Source organism: Parambassis ranga, chromosome 5 (genome assembly GCF_900634625.1).
Source record: "Parambassis ranga chromosome 5, fParRan2.1, whole genome shotgun sequence".
Lineage (NCBI taxonomy): Eukaryota > Metazoa > Chordata > Actinopteri > Ambassidae > Parambassis > Parambassis ranga.
The window spans coordinates 27,235,352-27,259,660 of NC_041026.1; the positions used below are offsets into that span (position 1 = coordinate 27,235,352).

The 24,309-nt window shown below is 38.6% G+C and overlaps 2 protein-coding genes across 4 annotated transcripts; one reads left to right on the forward strand and one right to left on the reverse strand.

The window, feature by feature from the left end:
• Positions 1 to 3,319: 3,319 nt before the first annotated feature.
• Positions 3,320 to 6,431, forward strand: eevs (2-epi-5-epi-valiolone synthase). The gene is made up of 5 exons (XM_028406540.1): positions 3,320 to 3,515; positions 4,845 to 5,478; positions 5,549 to 5,788; positions 5,870 to 6,122; positions 6,204 to 6,431. The coding sequence occupies exons 1-5, from the start codon at positions 3,373 to 3,375 to the stop codon at positions 6,299 to 6,301; spliced, it is 1,368 nt and encodes a 455-aa protein (XP_028262341.1). The 5' UTR covers positions 3,320 to 3,372; the 3' UTR covers positions 6,302 to 6,431.
• A 556-nt stretch (positions 6,432 to 6,987) lies between these two features.
• On the reverse strand, positions 6,988 to 23,451 carry mitfa (melanocyte inducing transcription factor a). 3 transcript variants are annotated; one of them, XM_028406515.1, is made up of 11 exons: positions 23,335 to 23,451; positions 22,110 to 22,230; positions 19,487 to 19,736; positions 10,466 to 10,672; positions 10,272 to 10,367; positions 10,071 to 10,179; positions 9,720 to 9,812; positions 9,454 to 9,510; positions 9,106 to 9,181; positions 8,763 to 8,910; positions 6,988 to 8,290 (listed from the first exon to the last, which is right to left on the reverse strand). In XM_028406515.1, exons 3-11 carry the CDS (start codon positions 19,499 to 19,501, stop codon positions 7,886 to 7,888), a joined length of 1,206 nt encoding a protein of 401 aa, XP_028262316.1. In that variant the 5' UTR covers positions 19,502 to 19,736; positions 22,110 to 22,230; positions 23,335 to 23,451; the 3' UTR covers positions 6,988 to 7,885. The 3 variants fall into 3 exon arrangements, with proteins under 3 accessions (XP_028262316.1, XP_028262314.1, XP_028262315.1); XM_028406513.1 differs by lacking the exon at positions 22,110 to 22,230 and having other exon boundaries at positions 23,335 to 23,375; XM_028406514.1 differs by lacking the exons at positions 19,487 to 19,736; positions 22,110 to 22,230; positions 23,335 to 23,451 and adding an exon at positions 11,146 to 11,283.
• Between the last annotated feature and the right edge of the window lie 858 nt (positions 23,452 to 24,309).

A 24,309-nucleotide genomic window follows, 5' to 3' on the forward strand; every position in this document is an offset into this window, starting at 1 on the left:
AACATTTGCGTTTAATTTTAATACCCAAGCCAGTGCTGTGTCACAAAAAAACCACAAAAAACAGAACACAGAGAGGCCCACACTGAGCTGTTTTCACTTTAAGCTCTTTGGCTTAAATAATACTTCTTCATATGTGAACAGTCAGGTGTTGTGAAAGACAATTGCAAGCACCTTATCAAAAAGCCCTGAAAACATAACATGATTATTCAAGCAATACCAAAGATTTTAATGAACTCAAACATGTGCTGGCCTTCCCTCAAATCTGAGTACGAGGTCAGACAGCTGTTTTTTTATCTCTGGCTTTTCTTTATTATCTTTGTTTTCAATGTGACCATAAATGAAGGTCAGACACTGGCACCAAGCATTGATGAAGCTAGGTGTTTTCAGGAAAAGACCATGTGCTGTGTTGCAGCGTTATGCTAACCAGCTAGCTTTGATTCAAGTCAATAGCATGTTTTATTACAGGGTAGATTTGTGCTGAGCCGTTGCTTGACACTATAGGGGCCCTAGGCAAGAAGGTAACACTGGGGCCCTATGGGCTACTAGATTTTATAGAAATGCCACCCCAAACACAAATACATTTACAGTGATGATTATATAAGCAACCTTTTTATTTAAAAAATGTGTGAACACACATATGAAAATATTATCTTAAGGAAACATAAAAAAACTGTACCACACAATCAAAATATATCATAGAAATATGTACTCTCTGAAGACTGTCCACAGTGGTGGAAAGTAACTAAGTATTTGTACTTTGTTACTGTACTTAAGTAATATTTCATGTATTTTTTATGTATCCCCAAGTTAAAAAAAACTTGAGCTCCTTGAGTCCAGTTGCCTCAATTTAAACTCTTGGAAATTAAAAGTAGTTTAGTACTTGAGACTTTGGTTAAGTAGCGTCATTGATGTAGCACGTCTACTTTTACTTGAGTATATATATATATATTGCTGGGTAATTGTACTTTCACTTAAGTACTAAACATCAGTACTTCCTCCACCACTGACAACACAAGATATGATGACTAGTATTGTTAAATTTGTCCACAGTGCAGGATCATCAGTGAGAACTGGACACCTTGGAACCTTCCTCTGTTACCAGGTCAGGTGCTGGAGGAGTAGAGGAAGGAGTGGAGGCTCTCAGGTGTTGGACTGCTGCTGGGACGTCCTCTGGAGTTTCCTCACAGGGTTCCACATGACCTGTGTGGTATAAGACCATAATGATCAGCCTGATAATTAACACTGTAAATAATCCAGATTATTCATAATGCACAGACCTTCATCTGTGGAGGTTGTGGCATCTTCATGAGGAGACACAGACAGGTGTTTAAGCACAGCACCTGATGAAAAACAGAATTTGCCATAAAATAACACAACTATATGACAATAATTAACTAGCTTGTCATTTACAGAGAAACACCTGAGCATTAATAAACACTAAATAGACTAAATATATACATTAGTTTTTCCTGCTGCGGTTTAGAGGTCATTAACTCTAACAGTAAGTTGTAACAGCAGCACTTAGCTTAATGCTAAACCTGCGAACGAGACAAAACAAGCTAGTTTTGTAGCATTAGCATAGCAGCTACACACTGTTGCTGCATGAGCTAACAAGCTACTTTACAGCTTCATTTACGTTTTTATATACATTTACATTTTATCTGTCAGTCTGAATGTGTCAATGGGCCAAAACAGCTGTAGTTGAATGGTGGGGCTAACTGACCGTCCGTCTTAGGGCCCCTCTCATGCTCGGGGCCCTAGGCAATTGCCTGGTTTGCCTACTGTGTTGCGACGGCTCTGGATTTGTGAGTACATTTTCTCCAGTGGCCCCTAAACCTCAGTTGTGTATTAGTCAGTGATCAACAAGTGCCAGAGGGCCAACATACCTGAATAGGTTCTTATAAGTCTAAGTGTACACAAACATCTATCTCCTCTCAGAACATAGTTGATCTTACACAGAAGCATTACGTTACTCTTATTTCAGACAATGTGATGATTACTGTAACCTGTAAGGTTGGTCCCACACCTGTTCAGAGAAATGTTGCACAAGACTGAACGTTTTTTATGCTTCGAAAGTGGTAATTAACATTTTATACAATCTTCTTCAGCTCTTCAAGCATAGACACAATCTTTTCTTTACATAAGTGTAGTTTATGGGTAAATTACATTTATTAATTAAGGCATTTTGTGTTACAACATTATGATTATTATGATTATGATTTATCTGCTACCGCACTTTGCCTCAAGGAAAATCAGAGAAAACCTCCAGGAAAACACACCTTAAAAAAGTATTTGAAAAATTCTTATTAGTTTAATATATTTTAGCTTGTGTTTATCAGATCAGAAGCAATCAAATAAATAAACTTTAGGGATGAAAAAAATGATGAAGAATTCTCTCCTTAAACATTTTTGGCACATTTTATATGAATGTGCACAAGGATGCAGCAAGCGCAGACATATTCATATGTTTATGTATTTACACCCTTGCTCTATACAAGACTATGTTAAATAATAGATCAGTTTTAAGCTTTTCAAAGGGAGGGGAATGCATTCAAGGCTTCAAGGATCCACTAATGAGGAATGCTGACTGCTTGCCAACAGCCCTCAGTTAATCTATGGGGGAGAGAGTTCATTCAGCAACATTAGTGTAGTATTAAAAAGACACAACACTTTTAGACTAAACTCTAAATTATCTTTGGAGGAGGAGAGCTTTCTAGTATTATTGTTAACAGCTGGATGTTTTTGTGACAAAACTGCCATTTGTATGAGGTTTTGTAAACATAGACCTATATATATGTTGTTTTGGTCAGGCTGCCAGTATGCCAACTGCAAATGTCATAAGTGCAGTTCTGGTGTTATGTTTCATGCTTTTAAATTTACACTGCAGGTTGTATAGGTCTCAGACTTCAGAGGCTAGCTCTGTTTTGGAAAGTCAGCAATTAGTGATTGCAACATTGATGTTTTAAAGAAAAAAATGTCAACAGCAGGTAGGTAAAGTTATTGTAATAATATGATAAGCATAAAGAATGATTTGTAGTAATAACTAACATGTTATGACTGTGCAGCTCAATTGACTTTTTTTCTATTTTTTTATATGTAACTTCAAATTTGTTATGTCATTTATTTTTTAAGTAACCATAAACTATAGGTATTTAACTGCATTAGTGCAAAAAAAGTTACACAAACAGTTGTATAAGCATGCTACGCATGTTGTGGCATGCGAAGCCTATTGAAAAAAAAAAAGAGAAAGAAAGCTCCTCCCTAGTTTCAGGGGCATCCTCTTAATACTTATACTGTATTTAAAGACTCCCCAGGCAGGATCCTCTGTACCTCCATTCTCCACCTGTTGGTAGCTTCATCGTTACTCATATAATGGGGAAAGTTTCTCAGAAGAATAATGATACTGAAGAAAACACTACTGAGTTCAATTTAGTTCGGGTCAAAAGTACATGGAAGTGCAAACTGCCCCAGAAGGTCAATAAGGACACAGTGGATTGTGTCTCACCTGCAAAAATGTGAGTATACGTTACACTGATATGATTAAAATCATACTGACACATGGTGGTTTGTTTTTACACGTTTCCATTTGTCTCACATGACGACTGAAACTGGTGCATATCGGGACTGAAGGACACCTGCAAAGCGTATTTGCTTAACATTCACTGTTTAGAATTTAGCTTTCAATTTACACAGAAAAATGTTGCAGGATGTGAGTATAATACACTTTCAAATAATATCTTGTATGAACTGTCATCCAAAACTTAAAACATTTAACTAAAAGTATAGAAATAAAAGTAAATTTTCTTAGGTGACAGTCTTTTTTACCTTAATGTCCCCTCCCATTCATTCTGCTTTCGTTCTATATATAGTCACTGTCTTCTGTCAGGTGATGCAGGAGGTGGCTCTGGGAACCGGTTATTGTAAAGCTATCGAGCCAAAACTTTTGGACAGGAAAATTCCTATCATAAATAAAAGCTTATATTACCTACGGATACCGTGAGAGCTGTCACATGTCTTGTAATCCAACGATCATCTGACCTACAGACTTGTTGCAGCTGTTGTGCAAATACACACCCAGTCATTTTCGGAGCATGTATTTGAGCAAACAATACACAGTGTCTACACTGCTGGGTGAATCAGTCATACTTATTAAAAAGATAATCACATTCTTAATGACACGTCACTCAGGAAGTTTTAAAGTTCGAAAGGAAGTTATCTGAGGTTATTTACAGAAGCTGGAATGTAGTCTGTAGCTGTTTGTGCTTCTTTGGCAGCTGCTATCTGTGGTGGAGAATAAGCGTGAGAGGATCTGTGTGAAAAGTGTGGGAGTGACTCTTCTTAGTCAGACATGACTTGTGTCATGTTGTGTCTCTGACTTTGTGTTTAAAAACTGTGTGGAAAAAAATGAAGATATGAAGGAAGAGGTTATAAATTCTAATGGGTAGCCTCGTCTTGAAACACATTTCCTTTTTCAAAAAAAGGATCATTGTATCATCACATGACACAAAATGGTAAAATACCACATCAAGTATTTTGAAAATGAACATTGGGTGTTTGTTTGGTTTGATACTAGCATTCCTGCTGGGAGATAGGAAAGATATGAACTATCCTTCAGCTGAATGTGGTCCCTAAGACTGTCTGAGATGTGGCCTCCGTCTCATAGAGGACTTTTGATAAAGAGATGATGATGAGACAAGGACCTCTTTCATACCAGCTGTCGTTTTTTTATCTTTGCAGCTTGCTGAGGTTTGGCCAAGGTGGAGAGGGTTCATATATTAAAAACTAAGCCTGTATCATGATTATATATTCTCAATAATCTGGTTTTTATGTGTCTTGTGTTGCAGCTATGAGAGCATCACAGAGACAGGCACCACTTGGACGGTTGTCAGCCCAATCATCTTTACTTACAAGGTGACTGAGACTCAGGGCTTGCTGGACCCAAGCAACAACACCCTCCTGCTGGGCCACATCACTGACCCACAGCAGCTAGAGGACATTAAAATATCAAACAAGCCAATCAGACGCTTCATAGTCATCGACCAGGAAGTCTTCAAAATCTACGGCATCAAACTCACCAAATACTTAGAGGTCAACAATGTCGTGTACAAAATCCTGGCTCTTCCTACCACAGAGGAGAACAAATCCATGGAGATGGCCCTGAACATCCTAAATGAGGTCAACAACTTCTCCCTGGACCGACGCATGGAGCCCATCATCGCCATCGGTGGAGGAGTGTGCCTTGACATAGTGGGTCTGGCTGCATCACTGTACAGGAGGCGCACCCCTTACATCAGAGTCCCCACCACGCTGCTGTCATATATTGATGCCAGTGTGGGGGCGAAGACAGGGGTTAACTTCGCAAACTGCAAGAACAAGCTGGGTGCCTACATTCCACCAGCTGCTGCCTTCCTTGACCTGTCGTTCATACAGACTGTGTCCCGGCGACACATCTCCAACGGCCTGGCAGAGATGTTAAAGGTACAGTAACAGTCCTGCACGCCTGTTTACTTTGTTTTTTGCATTAAAGTCCTTTTTGTATCTTTTGCAGATGGCCTTAATGAAGCATAGAAGCCTCTTCGAGCTCCTGGAGAAGCACGGCTGCATGCTGCTGGACACTAAGTTCCAGGTGGACAACAGCTTATATGGGCACAGCAGCTTAAAGGCAGCTTCACAGGCGACTCGTATCGCCATAACAACCATGCTGGAGGAGCTTGCCCCAAACCTCTGGGAGGATGACCTCAACAGACTTGTGGACTTTGGCCATCTTATCAGTCCACCATTAGAGATGGTTATTGAAACACAGATTAAAAACTCATGATGGTTTATTGGATGTACGTACACACTCACATTATCTCTCTTTTCCACGCAGAAAGTTCTCCCAGCTCTGCTGCACGGTGAAGCAGTGAACATCGACATGTCTTACATGGTTTACGTGTCCCAAGAGAGCGGCTTGCTGACAGAAGAAGAGAAGCAGAGGATCATCAGCTGCATGGTGGGCCTGGAGCTTCCGGTCTGGCATGAGGAGTGCACTCTGGAGCTTATAGAGAAGTCTCTGCAGGACAGGCTGAAACATTCTGGTGGCCTGGTCAGGATGCCTCTGCCTGTAGGTCTGGGGCAAGCAGGTAAAAACATCATTTTCATTGTGTGTCCTTGTGGTGTTGGGCCTTACAGTTAAATCATGTTTTTATGTTTTTTCATTGCAGAAATCTTTAACAACATATCATATGAGATCCTGCACAGAGCTTACAAAAAGTGGTGTGACGAGCTGAGCATTTCTTCTGATGGCAACTGTGACCCATAATCTGCACACCCTACAACTGCATCAGTCCTGTATTTACCAGGATATGTTTACATATAGGGAAGTGCCAAGTATTATGTGCTTTAGTTTTGCTTTGTGTGTATTGTTGGGAATAAAATGGTCCTTGCATCAAGCTACTGTAATTTCATAATGCTGCCACAAAGGGAAAACATAGTGTACATGCACTGTGTGTGGTGTCAGACCTGTAGAAGCCAAGTGCTGACATGTGGTGACAGTGGTGCTGTCTGTACTGTCTTTAAAGTTTTGTATGAATTATTAAAATAAACATTTGCAGTATTTTTTTATCAGTTTTTACAAGTACATTCACAGCTAGTAATACAGCTTAATATAATATAATATAATATAATATAATATAATATAATATAATATAATAATAAGTACAATTGATTTAACATAATTTTATTGCAATGAGAAGAGATTAGAGAAGATCGACAATTTGAAGTAAATAAAAATGTATTGAACTTCTTAAAAACTTTGGCCATTCCCACCATGAAGTACATTTTTCTGAGTTACAGTAGTCAATAGCAGTGGCGATGATGAGAAATGAAGCTTGAGTTTGACCATCATGTATCCTTAGTGGGTGCTCGTGCTGGTGTGGAGGTGGCAACAAAAATAATGGTTATACTAAATAATGGATACAAATTATATTAAGAAGCTTGTATTACGTGAAAATCAATTTCCTAGTAAGCCCCTATAGTGCTTGTAACATACAAAAGGTCATGGAGATACATTACTACTATTACATCAGTTTGGAATATCAACTTTCTTGTATAAATCAAAGTGCATATCACAATCGTACCTATTAAAAAAATACTCATTCGGGTTGATAAAGTCATATAAACCACATTTTTATTTTTTTAAATTTACATTATTCATAAAGAAAATATGATGATGAATCAGGGCAGGCACTTCCTTAGGGTTTACAAACAGGAGTTTAAACAAAATAAGTTTGTCCCACATGAGTAGGTATGATTGATGAGGCAATGGGGTGCTTTTATCATCTGTGGACCTAAATAAATTATAACAATAATAAAAAAAACTCATGTCACAATTGATATAAGTATTAAATTATTTTTAAAAACAATAATGTTGCTAAATTTCCAGTTGTATGTTTGTAGGTATTTTTCTGAAAGCTTTAGAGTAAAAATAATTATCTTAAATATGTTTGTTACACTTACTAATATCTAAATCTTTTAACATTTAAATAAACATATTCATATTTATTCATATTTTGGATTACATTAGTAGCTACTTTTTGCTACTAATACAGTTGCTATATCTTTTTCAAGGTTTACAAAATGAAAAATAAACATACTAAAACTCATCCATCCATACTGACAGCAGGCTGTGGTCATATTTCTCAGTAGATTGTGTAACGACATAAACACTGTTTAATGAAAGATGTAAAAGTTTTTTGGATCACAATATCATACAACATCTGAACATTAAGGGTTCATCACAAAGTGAAAGAACAAAAGTTGTTTAATCCAGCCATTCATGTGGAAACCTTCAACATAGGCACCTGGATGCTACAGATGTAAGTGTCTGTGTGGCTCATGGCACAGGCTAACAGCCATCATCCTTCTCATCCATATTTGAGCTGGAACTGTGATGGCTGCTGGCGTTGTTGGATACATCTGGGGACATGGAGGACAGCAGGGGATCACTCGGGGAAATCGGCCCAATGGAGTTATCCCTTACCAACTCCTTCATTTTACAGGTCCTAGAAATTCCGTAGGATCCTGGCTCTCCGGAGTCTGCAGGCATCTGATCGAAGGTGATGGTGCCGTTGTTGAGGTCCAGTGTCGTTGGAGGGGACATGTCAGGAGCTGAGCTGTGCTGGTAGAGGTCTGAGGGGCAGTCGCCGAGGACGGGCTCCTGTTTAATGGCACGAGCCATCAGCTCTGATGTGCAGACAGATGGGGATGACACTACTGTGAGACCATGAGCACGGGCCTGCATCTCCAACTCCTGGATCAATACACAACATAATTTAGATGGAGAAACAACATAATTAAGCCTTCATATATGCTTGAAAGTACAAACGTTTGTTTTGTTTACATTACTGTCATGACCTTACTGCCACTATATGTTGTAGGACTCATTTTTAACAAGAGTTTTTAAGTGTTCTGCCTCTAGAAGTGTTTTACCTCCAACCTACAGCATCTCTTTAAGCTCCTGCTGACCTGCTCTTGTGGTTTATATCAGCATTTTTTTCATTTATGTATAATGAAATAGGATTTTATATTAGATTATTAGATGGAGCGAAGGGAACTACAACTAACACTAAAACAGCAGATGGCTAAACAGGCGTTTGTGCTTAAAGTAGTTAAAAAACACCTGAAATAATAATTTATCAAGGTGTATTGAACTGTGAGCTGTAATGTGTTGCTAGTTAGCTTCATATCTGATGAAAACTGGCAAGAAAACAAGTCAGACCCACCTGTATGCGAAGCATCAGATGGCGGTTTGCGTGCTCCAGTTTCCTCTGCCTGCTCTCCAGCTCTTTGGCCCTCTGTTGCTCCCGCTGCAGTTTCCTGATGTAGTCTACTGAGGCTTTCAGAATGGTGCCCTTATTCCAGCGCATGTCTCTGGGGTATACAGGAGACAAAGGTCTACAGTCAGAGTCAGCTGACCAGCTGACCAGAACAGCACAGGGTCCTTTACAAGACCCTCTGAGAAAACAAGCCTGTGCACTTTAAGATACATTGATGCATGATACAGCGGAGGATGTTGTAAACACAGTTAATAATTGAACTACTCATTAAGCATAAATAAATACTTACGGATCATTTGACTTGGGTATTAATGTTCCTAGCTCTTTAATGCGATCGTTTATGTTGAACCTCCGTCTTCGTTCAACTGAAATTATATGTCAGAAGAAACATACCGTACAGTAAATAGATGAAACTTGTTAGCTAGCCTACAATTATCAATAACATATTTTTAAATAATATATAAAATAGATTACACATAAATATTAGATGTATTTTTCACATAATATATCTATATCAATTTTATATAGTAGGCTATGTAAATAATATTTTACTGATAGTAATTATAAATGTATATCTACACATTTTATGCTTTTTATAAACTAAAGAAGAAAATGGTATTGTATGTTGATGGCTTACTTAAATTATGGTTGTCTTTCTTCTGTCTTTCTTTAGCAAGAGCACGAACCTCAGCCTCTGCAGAAAAAAAAAGAAAAACAAAAACCTTGAGAATTAGACACTAAGTCTATGAGATAAAGCAGTATTCTACATACTGTTAACCACAGCCAATAAGAATTTACACTGTATTAAGGCTACTGTTGACAGTTCATATTGTGTGCAATTCAGTCATACACATCACACAAATAAACATCATTTAGGAATTTCATTTTCTTCACTTTGCTTACCTACTGGAAAGCCCTCTGGCCTTTGATAGCTTTCATACTGGCCACAGGATCCAGGCTTGTCCAGTACTTGCTTCATGCCAGGAGCTGTAGTAACTAGTTGGCAAATAATTGACTTAGTAGTATCTTGTGCATTTCTAAATTGCACACAATACTATCATTGGCCGACAGTACTTTTTATAATTTTAATTAATTAAATATTTCATAGCTTCATTTTTCAAGTACTGTTTTAGTGCATACAAACATTTTTGATAGATGAATGGAAAAGTAATTCATATTAAATTAAACTGTCTGTCATACATATGTGCAGTGAAATGTAGAATACAAAGTAAAGTGAGGTGTCTGCAGTTTTACCTGTGAATTCCCTTTTAATGTTGGGTGGACAGGAGTTGTTGATTGTGAGGCCTGGAAGTGAAAGTCCTTGGTTGCTGTACACATCCAGCATATTACCAGAGACAGGGAGCTGCAGTATTAAAGACATGTTGTTGTTATGACACATACGTTAACAGGACAGAAGTGTTGTGTACATTACAAAGTTTGTCCTTTATAACGGACCTGATTGTTCATTTGGAGCCCCGGGTCCATCAGCCCAAGAACATCTTCATTGTAACTCGACTCTAAGCTAATAATATCATCAATGACATCATCCATCTGTGTAACACAAAGCCACAGTTCAGTCAGTGCATGTGCCATGTGAGGGTGTCTGAGTGTTCAGAAATTAAATCTGTAAGGATGATGAGCTGGCGTACCTCTTTCTCACAGTTGGAGCTCAGGGTGAGCAAGGCCATGGGACTGTTGGGCGCACTGCTGCCGGGCCCGGGTGGCATGCTGTGCTCGGTGGGCTGGCTGGGGCACTGGCTCCCAGCTTTACCAACCAGAGTGGTGGACAGGTACTGCCTCACCTGCTGCCTCTGAGCCTGCTGGATGTGGTACTTGGTGGGATTCTCCAGATGGGTCTGCAGGAAGGAAGGGGTACAACTTATAAAACAAAGACTTTGGAGAACTTGTTCTGCAGTTCTGCAGAAATACTAAATCACTGCAGCTTGGTTCCTGTTGCATTTTTAGAAACTTTAAATGTTTCAGCAATGACCTGACCCGTTTCTGCGTATACCTGGACATTTAAGCTAAATGCAGGTTTTCTTCGGAACATGCGCTCTATACAAAGTTCCTTTCATTTTACAACTGGTTAATATTGATTACCAGTTCCTTCCTATATAAAGGACACTGTAGAGCTTGTCACATGACCACTCATGCAGCATCTCAACAGCTCATGGAACAATGTAAAAACTTCATCCATAAACATATTTTAGTAGCACATTAACTGAAAACTGTGTTGAATAAGAATCATGGAGACAGAATTCAACAGTACATTAACACATCTTTTTTAAGTAAAAAAAAAAAGTTTTTTAAAAAAAACGATCCATCCTACCTGATAATGGCTGTATTCAAGCATCTCCAGCATATTTTGTCATCTGAAAATTAACTGATAAAAAAATGTACTAGTGTATATAATCCCTTTGTCTTCTTAGCCTACACAGCAACCCAACTTGTGCAAATCTGAGAGCATTCACTAGTCCTGCTTAATTTATCCGGACCTAAAGGCTTATTAGTTATGCAAGTTAAGAAAAGTAGGAGGACACCAAGACGCATCCTCCCACTGCTCTGTTGTTCCAGATTATCTATGAATTTATGTCTTTATACAGTCCATTTGACGTCACCACCTCCAGCTTACAAAGGAGTCTTTCTACTGATTGGCTGGTAGTCTGCGAACCGAAGCTTGCTTAAGGCCAGCTAACATTTAATCTTTAGTTCTGCTCATCTAGTATAAAACATTATTTGTTCTGAGCTCCAGAACAACAATTGACGCCATTATTTCAGTACAAACAAGATATATGCAATCCCAAATGTATGATGTGTTTGCTAGCCCCAGCCAATTTTTATTTATTTATTTATTTATTTATTTTTTGCATTAGGAAGTTAATTGAATTGACCCCTTAATTGTCACACATTCACATTTGCAGGTTAAAGGTGAACAGCTTTAAATTTCAGTATTTGTTTTTTTTTTTTTTAATTTATCCAAGTTTACATCTGGTTTCATCCTGGTCACTTTTGTAATAGGACAACTTGGACATGCTTGGTACCCTGATGCAAAAACATTCAACAACCTAAGTGAAGGACTAGTCACCAGATGGTCAAATAAACATGGTGAAGATCATGACACTTTTGGACAAACAGCAGCAACTCCACATTAAATAAATGATCAAATTTGACAGAAACTCTGGTGAAGAAAGTGAAGGCAGGTAATACGTTGTGCTGATGTTGTATTGTGAGGCTGACTATCGCTGTTGTTATATAACCTGTACGTACCTTATCTTCCCTAACAGGGGAAGCAGTGTAATATTTAGAAGAAAAAAAAGCAGCATGCATACTGTACTTACAAAAAAGTGGGCTCCTAAAAACAAAGCAAGAGAATGGAAAAACTGAAAAAAGTTAAGGTTTGTCAGCCTGGCTTATAGTGCAGGTGTTATCAAAATATCAATCAATCAGGACGTCTTATAAGAATCAATGTTGTAATCAATATATTGCTGAATGTTGAAATGTTGTGAAATCTTTGTCCATCTAATCAGGTACTGCAAATAATAACACAGGATGAATCCATGATGTCACAGGAGCGGTTTTAAAGGTCAGTGTGAAGGTTTTGGCCATCACCATCTTGGCAGTGTCTGAAATTCCTAATCCAAGTACTGGCAAAGAGGTGGAGCTGAGGTGGCAGGATTTGGTGTTGGTTCTCAACAAATGGATAGACGTCAATCAAAATCCTTTTTTGGCAGGTACAGATGCAATTTTTTTGAGGCAGCAAATCATTGTTGTGGAAGGACTGGGGGTTGTAACCATGGTAACCAAGATCAAAACCCATTTTTTCCCCAACAAAACTAACCCTAGAATAGAATCCCTAAACCCTACCTTGGAATCCTATGACTAAACTCAATCAAGTGGGTGTAGATGTATAAAATCAGCAGGAAGTGGTCACACATTGAAATATGCATAATTTTGTGAACAATATAAAAATGTAATAGGAGAGATTATGTATAGGGCCCAAAAGTGCTTCAATGAATGTAGCTTTTTAGGTTGGTAATAATACCCCACAGAGGGATAACTCACTTATCTAAAAATATATAAACGGTCTTAGTAAAAGTGAAGCATTGATTTTTGACACTATTTCCAATTACATTTTGTCCTTGTGGATGTGCTTTTACAAGCATAACACCCAAAACAGAGTTAATAATGTGCACTATGACCTGATTTTACCATATTCATGATAGTACATCATCCCTAGAATAGTACATCGATCCAAGGAAGCGAGCTGCTGATCAGGATTCTCACGTGTGATGATGCGCCATGAGCCGTGCAGATAATTAATGCATACGCCTGCCACTGCATCTCGTGTAATGCTGCTAGAACACAGAGCATCACGCCTTTGTGTGGATTAGTGGAAACTCAGAAGTTAAAGAGGTGAACACAAACACAGGGGGAAGTGCCCCCTGGCTGGACGGAGATTTATACGATAAAACAGAAAAAGCATTCTTTGTAAATTCATAGTAGAGAGTTTCTTTGTCTGCCCCCATGCAGTCTGGCCTTTTCCCTCAGCCAAACCTTTGGGTTGAGAAGGAACTATTAACAAGGGATGTATTTCATTTATCCCTACAGCAAGCCCGGCTCTCACTTTATTCATAGACTCTTTGTGAGACAGAGGTTTATTACCTTCTCAAGGAAAGCACATGGGACCGTGTTTTAGACTTATGCCTTGAGGACCAATAATATTTCGAGAGATAGTCGTCACTCTTTGACCCCAGAAAAGAAACAGGTCCATTCAAGTCTCCCAACCAGCTCCTCTCCACACTCCACTGTTTCTTTCTTCCTTGGCAACCAGCCACACCTCGGGGTATTTTGTCAAAGGAAGAAGCTAAACATTTACTGCATGCTAACATGTTAGAAGTCCCGACTACTACAGACATAAGTGACATGTAAGAAACAACCACTATTAAGTCTGGTTAAAAAGTGATCCTTTAACGGACTCCACCGCATGCCGTCATAACGATGGATGTCTTAGATACACTATCAGGCGCTGTGGTTATACACATGTCTTGTTCAATGCATAAACTTTGCATTGAACAGAACCATCGCTTGGGGCTCATGGTTTCATGTTTTGAACAGTGGTAGGGAACAGGGTACGCCAGACTTTCACCTTGGACGCCACCTCAGCTCTTTTCTTTGTTGTTTGAATTATTGTACATAATGAGCCCTGCAAAAGGCAAACATTTATGACTGATGATAATCAATCATTTTCGAACGTAAATACAGTGCTTTACTTTGGGTTTAAATACTGGTTGTTTTCAGCTCTGAATGATGTCATTTTAAGTAAATTAAATATCATATAACCTAGTTATATCATCAGGTTGCAGTAAATTTTGTCTCTCAATCCACCACAATATAAAGCACAGGTACAAGTAAAACACATCTGTTTTTTTTTATTTATAATTTAATCAGTACAGACTTAAAATGTTTGTCCCTTGGAGCCATAATGGGGTTAGCATATGTGTGCCTATTGCACTCATCCACGTCTAAAGATGCAGTGAAGTGCATTTATAGAAATGCAATGTCAATCAATGATAATATTACAGAATGCCCCAGTAGCATATTTGTGAAGGTGAGTTGTTAGAAATGGGACACAAATGTAGGACAAGGCAAGGGGAGAATAAACGAACAAATTGCAGGCTCCTGACAGCAGACAGACTGACATTAAGGAAGCACATGGACTAAATACAGCAGGTAACGAGACACAGGTATAAACAATGAGGGCAATGCAGCCAGTCACAGAGGAGAGAACGTAACAGGAAGAAAAACAGACAGTCACACAAAGAAACTTAACAATGAGTTAAATGCCACACAAAATGATCAGGAAGTGCAACAGACATAACACAACAAACAATTAATGGACTAAACCACAAAAATCAAGAAGCATCAGAGCATCTAAAACTACAATGATAATAATTTTATAATATTTGTTATACATTTTAAATGCCTGGCATTTGTATTTACAGCAGTCAAATATTTTTCCTAATTGTGTTGCACTATAAATATTCCCCACATGGACAGTCTGCACCACAATCATCAAATAAAAAAGAAAAGAGAAAAAAAACAGAGCAATCGCTGATGGTGTGGGTTACACATAATTTTAGTTTTTCTCAAACAACTGCAACCGTTGTCTTATGTGGATCGCTGAGGATGTAGCATTACAGCATGTGAGTCATTGAAAACACTAGTTTAGGAAAGCTGATTATAAAAATCCTACTCCTATATGTGAGGAGGTCACACAGATGTCAGACATTTCTGAAATGTCAATAAACAAATGAACTCTATGACTGACTCATTTAGCCTTAACATAGGTGCAGTTTTTCTTTTGAATTATTATTATGCATTCATTAGACACAACAATAAACTTGCATACAGCCACCTACAGGAGTAAAGGGGAGTCCGAAATTCAATACTAAAAGAATATAGACACCTAAATCGCATTATTATTTCGAGGGTGGAATGCCACGCTCGGTGGTCCTCACACCACTCCTAAAATGAGCCCTCAGATTCTGCATCGTGTCAACAAAGGCAGAATGAAATCTCTTTCTTTGACTTTAAACAGCTGTGTTCAGTTGTGATGCTGCAGTATCATTTTATTATGTGTTTCTGCACAGCCAGGTTCAAACCATTCAAAATAAAGCTGCTGTGCTTTGAAAATAAAAGGCCGCCACTCTAACACTGTTCCATTAGGAAACATTAAAAAAAGGTTTCCTCTGGATAATTTACTGTTAACAAGCAGGGATTGTTTTAACCATGCTGCTTAAATGCAATATAATTTGCCAACTGAGACTTATCCCTTTATGAATGAATTGTTTGGTGCACAATAACATTATTTTTTTTCATGGCAGCAATCATTTTAAATACATTTCAGTTGGAACGCTGTTTCTGCAGTACACAGTAAAATATTAAGATATTTTCATATATTGTTTGTGCAGACTGAAACAAAATTACAGCAAAACAGCCTAGAACCTTTGTCTACTGTGGGTTGGAGCCATCCACACCCCCTTCTACATTCAGATGTAGACTAATATAGAAAAATATACATATATGTACGGTAGTAGATTTACACTGCCTATATGTTTTATTGGCCACCACAAAAAAGAGAATGTTTCCACTTCTGCTGTATTAATTTAAATCTGTCTGTCTGAAATGTCCTAATCAGTTGATGACAATGTAATTCATTTAGTTCGATTTCATCCACAAGATTTACAGTTTAATTAAAATGATTTTCTACTAAGGAAATGATCACAGTGAAAATTATCAGCACATTATGGACAAGGACACTTCTTTTCCTCACAAATCCCAGTTTAACCTCTTTTGTTTGCCAGTAAAGAGGGGAAGCCAAGGGGCACCAAAAGCTGACTCCCAGACCTGTGTTTGGTTTGTCCGTTTACAGCAAGTGTCTATACAAAAATGGGTGATCATGCACTAAGGAAAACACATTTTCAACTAATTGAACACAGTATTTTAATTCTGGTGACAGATCTCCTTCAGTCCTACGCTGGTCCTTTCAGAGAGCATTTGTGTTTACTAATTGCGGCTAAGGGGCCCACATTTGATAAAAATCTTCGAGTCGTCAGTGAATAAACTTTACATTGAAGTGATTCAAAGTGATTTGAGGAGAGATTTGGAGAACAACTGCAACATGTTGAGTTCTGCTATCGCCTCGAGGAAACAGCTTTTGCTTTCTTGCTTAATGTCCTCAGTAACACTTCCATACAGCACATAGCAGCTACAGCAGAGACAGGCCGCTTCACTGTGGGGAGGAGCTTGGGACAAAGAGATGTCTTCTCCGCGCCTCACCCTCAGGCTCCTGGACTACATTAGAAAGAATGCAACATCCTCTTCCAAGAATGAGACACATTGTCCCGTCAGTGCGGGATTAGGAACATGCACTTGCTTAAATTACAAACAATAGAGCTTAATTTAGCAGCTACATAAACACACAGAGACTTGTTATCATAGCTGGCATGGGGCAATGTAATTTCAAGCTAGCTAAAACACAGTGGATAGTCAGACAAGGGACAGTACATTTGCATCTACCAGAGAGGTCAAAGTTCACATGGTAGAACTTCATCATAACTATATACTGTAGAAAAAACAGCCCACACCAGTTAAATTTTTGCGTGCAGCTTGAAACTTGTAGAGACATGTCCAACACTATACTCCCAACTGAGAACTGTAGGTATACTGATGAGCTTCAAAAACAAAAGGCTCTCTCTTAACTTCAGTCTGAGCCCACCCCAAAAATCAAAGAGAACAAAGATGTAGCATTATTCAGCTCAATGCGCCTGGAGTTTGAGGAAAAGGTCAGCGTCAACCACCAACAACTGCACGTGGAAGTGAATCTGATGATATTTTAAAGTCAGGGCCTTTCAGGGACTTCAAATAATATCTGTTAGTCTTTGATGCCATTGTCGATTAAATTCAAAGCACCAATTCAGGAGGAGCATAGATCAGTGTGATACTCTAAGTTTTAAGCATCAGAAGACTTGTTTATTCTTTCTAGATGCACTGGATGCACACACAAGAGAATCATCCTTCCTTTTACCACAGAAAATTACACTGTATATTCATGCAGTCATTGTTCTGTTACAGCACTGATAGAATCAAAGGATGTACGCACAACACATCTCTGAGAACAGATGGAGCTCACAGGCACAGATTAAGGAAAATTTCTTCGCTGTGGTGAACTGTGGAAGCACAAAATAGGTTGCATAAAGCAAGTTCTTATTTAACATTACAGACTAGTTGGTTTAAATTGGCGAATTCCTGTTGTGATGTTATACTTGTTTAAACTGTAACTCCACAGTACAGTGTTATATTGTTATTCTTTTATACTTGAACAAATGTTTTGTTGTTATTTTAATGAACACATAAACTGACTTTCCCCATACAGGGTACGCATGTGAGGTCACAGGAAGTGTCACTGTGGCTACACCCACTGAGTGGCAGTGTTGTGGTGTCCCACGTGCATCACTCCTGGCTCTGTATTTTACTAAAAATGCATAATATTTCAGATTGAACCTATCTTTTATGAGGATTTGTGATCAAGAGAGCTTTGCCATACCAAAGGACAGATACGTAAACACGTAAAAGAAATGGTTGGAATTTGCACCAATGTGTTAGACCTTTTATCTCAGTCAAATCTCAACATATTAGTCATACACTGTTTGTAGTGTGTCATCACAAATAAATATCTATATGATTATAATTCTAATAATTCCAGATCTTCATCTCACTGATCAGTGGAATCTGTGACAAAGTTGACTAATAGCTAATTTGACAAAGGCACAAAAGGCCTCCATTTATCTCACAGTGTTCTCTCTGTGTATTTTTTACTTAGACAAGTGCTGGATTGAACCTAATTGTGAAGATTTGCTGCTGAGTGTCTGATAAAACTCTGACCGCCTCTGTCTTGATCCCTGAACTGGTTTTACACTGGATTCCCACAGGGGTCAGAGGTAACATGGCTAATTGAGGGTCCCCCCCTCCTCTTTTGTACAACCTCATCTGATCTTCATGTTTTCACTTTCATGGTCCAGCAGCTTCGCCTGGTACTTCTAAGCTAATTTTTCTTTGCCTCCATGGTTTTGGGAGTGGGTCTTTGATAATCCACAGACAGGTTAGGTTCAAACTGTCAAAATGTGTTTGCCAAGTACAACTAGTCTGGTTTTCTGTGCTGTGAAAATGATGCGGTGTGACAAAGGCTTACTGTTTCTCCAAAGGTTTTTCTGCTTTATTGCATATCCAAGCCTTAAATCAGAACTGTTTTATAGCGCTAAAATATTATTTGGAGGAAAAAGTGCTTTCTGTTGTGCAAATCACGTGTAAAGGGAGAGCCATGTGCCAAGTTAGAGTGTGGCAGGATTTGATATTTTCATGCTGAAACAACTTGAAGTGGTGCACAGTTGAAAGGGATGACAATCAATAAACACACTGATGTCTGACATGGAACTTGTACTCATCACAAGTAAACAACTTATGACGTGTCTCCATCGTCTAACTAGCAGAAACTTCTCATTCATCTTGTGGATCTAATGATATCACATGCTTATTTGTGGTAACTGGCAGAAATGATAGACATTTTTTGACTCATAGGCACAGATAATCAAAAATTTAGTGAAATCAAAGTTTCTGACAGATGGAATTTCCATCCGCATCTGCTTTTGACAAACAATTTCCCGGGGACTGAAGATTTATATCTTGATATCAGTATGTTTAGACTCGACCTGCAAATCTCCATTATTTGTGAGTTCCTGAATCTTTCCAGCGTTTCTTTTCACCCTAATGTTCTTACACTTTCAGGGTCCATTTGTTCATACTGAGACGCAGGTGAATGAAAATATGTCAGTGTAGTGGAGCAAATAGGATTAAATGAGTTGAATGCCAAATGTCTGGAAACAGGAATTCTGTCAAGAGATAATCCCCCTATGGATTTAACACAGTCCACTCTCAAAGAACTGTATTTCTCTCTCAAAAGCTGACACAGAAATTTTTCAAGCCAAAGTCCACAATCATGCAGAATTTATGTTTTAAAGATGTGAAAAACTCTTTTGCGACTTTGGAAGACCTACAACATAGCATTCATCCCTGTTCACATTAGGTATGTACCAGAGTGTTGGTGGGCTTACCTTCAGGACTTCCATGGACGGCTGGCTTACAGCAGGCCAGCCAGGTGGAGATTCGACTCGTGTGGTGGAGGTCTGCCTGGTGCCGTGGTGCAATAGGTGCTTGGTCCTGCACTCGCTCTTCTCCCTGTGCTCTTGACCCTGCCGATGGGCAAACCCAGGCTGCTCTCGGAGCTGGACCTGTGACGTCACAGCTGATGAAGGGGGGTGACTCTGGTGGCGCTTGTAGAGGCCATGCAGGTCCGGGGAAGTGCTGAGGACCCCCGGCCCACCCAAGGGCAAAGAGAGGAGGGAGGAGTTAAACAAGCCAGGCTATTTAACATGCTGGTGTGTATATGTTCAGTTACATGCATTTTTCTGAGCCATCCTGAGTCAGTGAGCAATATGAGGTATTGTGGTGAAGTACAATGTGATGATTGAGTGAGCGGGAAGCCAGAGATTCTTTTACTGAGAACATGTTATTGTTCTGAGAGTCAGGGTGAAAGATGCATTTATGTTTCATGAAGGTTATGCAATATGTTAGAGGGGGGAGAAATTCTCATATTAACTGCCCTGACTAAAAATGTTACTATTGTAACTAAGTATTGCTGTAGAGCAGTGAATCTATCGCCTCAGAAAACAGTTTTTGTACACACAAGAGATAAATTGATTCGTGATTATTAATTATTGGTGACTAAAGGCCTGTTAGAGCAGAGGACCTCTGATAATTTAAAAATAAGCCTGTGTAGACTTTGTTCATCCTGTGCAAAGTCTGTGTGTCACTCAAATTATTGCATTTATTTACAACATATACTACCATGTAGTGAGAAAGCAAAATGCATGCAGATGTGTTATAAAAGTGCCATGGTCTCTGAGACTGAGCAGTGTGTGAAAGTGATTGAATGGAGGAAAACTTGTCCACACGTAGCAGCTCATGTGTTTAGCTGTAGGGATAAAATGTACAATTTTGGTATAGCGGCAGATATAAAGCTGCAGCTGCTGGCAAAGTGACAGGGGTTAACCACGAGTGAGCATCCCTGGAGCTGCTCACGTCCTCCCTGTGCTTTAGTTCAGAGGTCAATATTCCTAAGACTCTGTCTTATAAGTTTCATAAACAATACCATATTTACATATAGTACACTGTAGAACATGTTTCATGGTATTTGTTTGTGTAGCTACCAGATATTGTTTACACTGCAAAATGTTTGCCATAGGCTACTTGTTGGTTTAAACCAACAAGTAGTTGGTTTAAGTTAAGCTCAAAGATGTGGAGTTTAAATCCAAAACAATAAGCTAAAATGCCCCATAAGCTGAAGAAACAATGTATAATAAGTGTCATATGTCCATCGCAACATGCAGCCTAAATTACTGCCACAGCTTTATGTCAGAATTAAAACGAAAGATAATTCTCTGGCTAACCTGAGGAATTACATCAACTATTAATTCTGCTAATTAGCCCAACATTAATGGCCAAATCAGTTTGGTAATATCATTAAGTCTAAATTGGTTCACCCTCCATACATGGTCAGATTTGGAGCTAAGCTGATGTGGATTATTGTGTACCAATAGCTGGTCTGAGGCGGCACCTCAGCCCTTTGGAAAACATCCAATCACTTCAACAATAGAGTTCAGCCATTCAAACCTGCAGCAGATCTAAGCAGACAGCAGCTGCACATCCCAAACTGAAATGGATCTGGCAGTGCACAGGCTGTCAGGATGAGGCATTCCCTGAGAAAATGATCCTTTTGATAAAACCACTTCAAATCCTCTCAGCCTGTGCAGCTGTGTGATAATCGCACTAATTAGGTTGGCATGTCAAATCTAGCCCCGGTCTACAGGATTCGCTTCTAAGTTACCAATGACAGTGCTTCAGGACTAGAAACGTTTACTTTTGTTTTGTTTAGGAGCAGTTCCATGTAACCTACTTAGATTCTGTGTGTTCTCAGACTGCTACAAAAAGCCATTAACAGAGTTATCTTGGTAGTACCTAGTTGTTTTTTTCTCTCTTCAATGTTGATTCTTTTTCCTAGAAACAACCTTCTATGAAGCCTTGTAGAATGAATAAATAAAGGTTTTCTGATTGTGCCAAACAGTTTACTGGGTCACTGCTCTATCCAGCTATAATTATGATTTGACAATATTTTTGACAATGAAAATATTAGTTAAATGATTTGGTATGATTCAATACATGCTGACCAGTAAATTTTTACAATGGATTCTAGGTGCATTCCATCTACGGTACATACAGATGACCTATTAACATTTGTCATGGCTGTGAATCCATGACAAGGTCAAAGGCCAAATTAAACCCTAAATTTCAGATGCACACCTTTTTGCAGTATATGGTGCATGTTTGCTTCAGGACTTTCATATGTACTGTGAATCAGTTTATGTAGTCTGTCGCAGTAATGCCAGTGAGCTCTAACTGCATGCTGTATCTGGCTTTGCTTACAGTAACACAAGTCATACAGTCCCTTCTGTGTGACTGTGACAGTGTTCATGTCTCAACACACATGGTTGTTTGTGGCAACTAGGCATACGTGTGACACTAATGGTAATACTTTGCATCAGTGTTGCCATTGATCATTCCTGTTTAATTAGAGTTACATCCAGAGACAATACACACAAAACTGTGCCATGTACTCACAAACAGGCAAACTGAAACAGTGAACAGGCAGTGTTCGGATCCTGGCAAGGGTCTGCCCCATGTAATGGACCATTTTCACTTGCAGTTTGGGTTACATATTACATACTGATTAAGGTTAGACCTAAAAAACAGGATAAGGGATTAGGTAAAGTTAATGGTTTGTCAAAAACACACATTAAACAAGGAAAACCATTTCTTTCTGTGGAAATTATATTTTGCTACCATCATGACAAGTCCCTGGCCCCATAAACATGCACATGTTCCATTTTAAGTACTGAAATACAAACCTCATGTTGTGTTTCCCTGATGAGGACAGACTATGTGTTTAAATAGCCGAGATCAATGTGGTTTCAGTCAGTTTTGAAATTAGAGTTATAAAATGTCTGCTTTATAGTGATACTAGAATTTTAAAATACATTTTATAATAATAATGTAATAATACTGTCAGTTTAACAACTCCCAAAATTCCCAAAGACGTCTAGTCTGTCTCGTACATGATGATATAAAACTGCTAGTTTGAACTTTTTGTTATTCTGCAGATACAGGCATTATAATGAAAGTAGCCTCAGTGTCTGAGAGCTAGAGACTCTATAATAAGTGTGACTCTCAGGAAGGGCTAAGGGCAGCAGACACTCAGTCACCTTCCAACTTCCCCTTAACCTTTTTATAGAGGCTATATCTACACAGTCATTTTTGTTTTTCACATTCAAATTGATCATTAATATGATTGATATCATAATATTAACACTCAAAACTAAAAAAGAGAACTGTCATGTTTCGCCTGTCAGCTGTGGTTAGCTTGTTCCTTCCATCGGCATTAGGAAATATGCCACTTTTAAAATAACCCACAAAATAAATCCATATATTATCATACATCTTCGTGTTGGATTTGTAGCTGCACATGCGCACAATTCTTGTATCCGATCACCATTGCTTTCACTGATGTTGAACGAGTCTGTTGCACAGGCTGGTGTTTGTAAAGTAAAGATAGTCCACTGTCTCTGAGCAAAGGCCTTTATACACAGACAGAAAGCCAGTTCTTTACAGTCTGCATTCAACAGTAGTCAGTGGAAAAAGACACGCATGTGCTGTTCAGTTGTTAGGATGTGGAAGCATTAGGACTTTATTCTTTCATTCCACCCATTAATTGAACATCAACAATGGAACAATAGACACAAAAAAAACACAACGCATAAAAATACAGAAAAAAGGAGGTTTTCTTTACCTTTTTATTTTCATGTCAGTCAGTGATCCAAAGCTTCCCACTTCACTATTGCTGTGATTTGAGGAATTAAGTCCTTTTAAAGATGTCAGAACTTCCTGGTGTGGCACAATAGCAAGCTCACCAGCAAGCTGACACAATGAGGAGTCCCAGCTGTCTTGATGACTTCTTGTGGTTTAGTTGAACTGGCTGTTTTAGGGAAGAAGGATGAGTCCTTTTGTAATATTGAAACAGCAAGCACACTAACCCTATTCACTGCTGCTTATTGTGAAAGAAAAGAAAAAGGAATAATAATAAAAAAAATAATCTCATAATGTCTACATTTGTGTTTTTAGGGACCTTGTGGTTGAGATGCTCCATGAGCTGAGTTCATGAGCTAAGTTTACAAGTTCTGGAAGCAGGTGGCTCAGTCAAAAGGATGCTCTAGCCTTCTAGCACAAGCTTTAGTGAAGACCGTCATTATTATAATGTAATTCTCACCTTATGCTTGCATGACTGAATAAAAGCATACTCATATAACTATCATGTGGTATTATATATTATTATTAGTTCTAATGGTTTTGGTTCTTGACTTGAGTTGTATCACTTTGTTCCTCTGATTGGTTGTTTAGATCCAAATGCATCTAGAAGCACAATAGATAATATAATGGAAGGTTCATCTAAATTTACATTTATTTGTATTTTTACTGCAAATACTTGACATACAGTTGCTCATGCAAGAGTACAATAGTATTTCTACACTTCTGCATTGCTGCAAACATTTCTTCCACTGCATATGGAATTTATTGACATGTCAGAGCACTGACCTCAGTCTTTATAATCAGGCATTTTCCAAGATGTTAAATGTAACACATGTAGTGCAGCCACTGAAAACAGGAAGTACTGGCTGTGATTCAACCGTTTCCATACTGAAGCTCTAAAATTGGTGCTATCTTATCCTGGCTGTTTCATCACCGTCCTTTAACTGCACGCAACAAA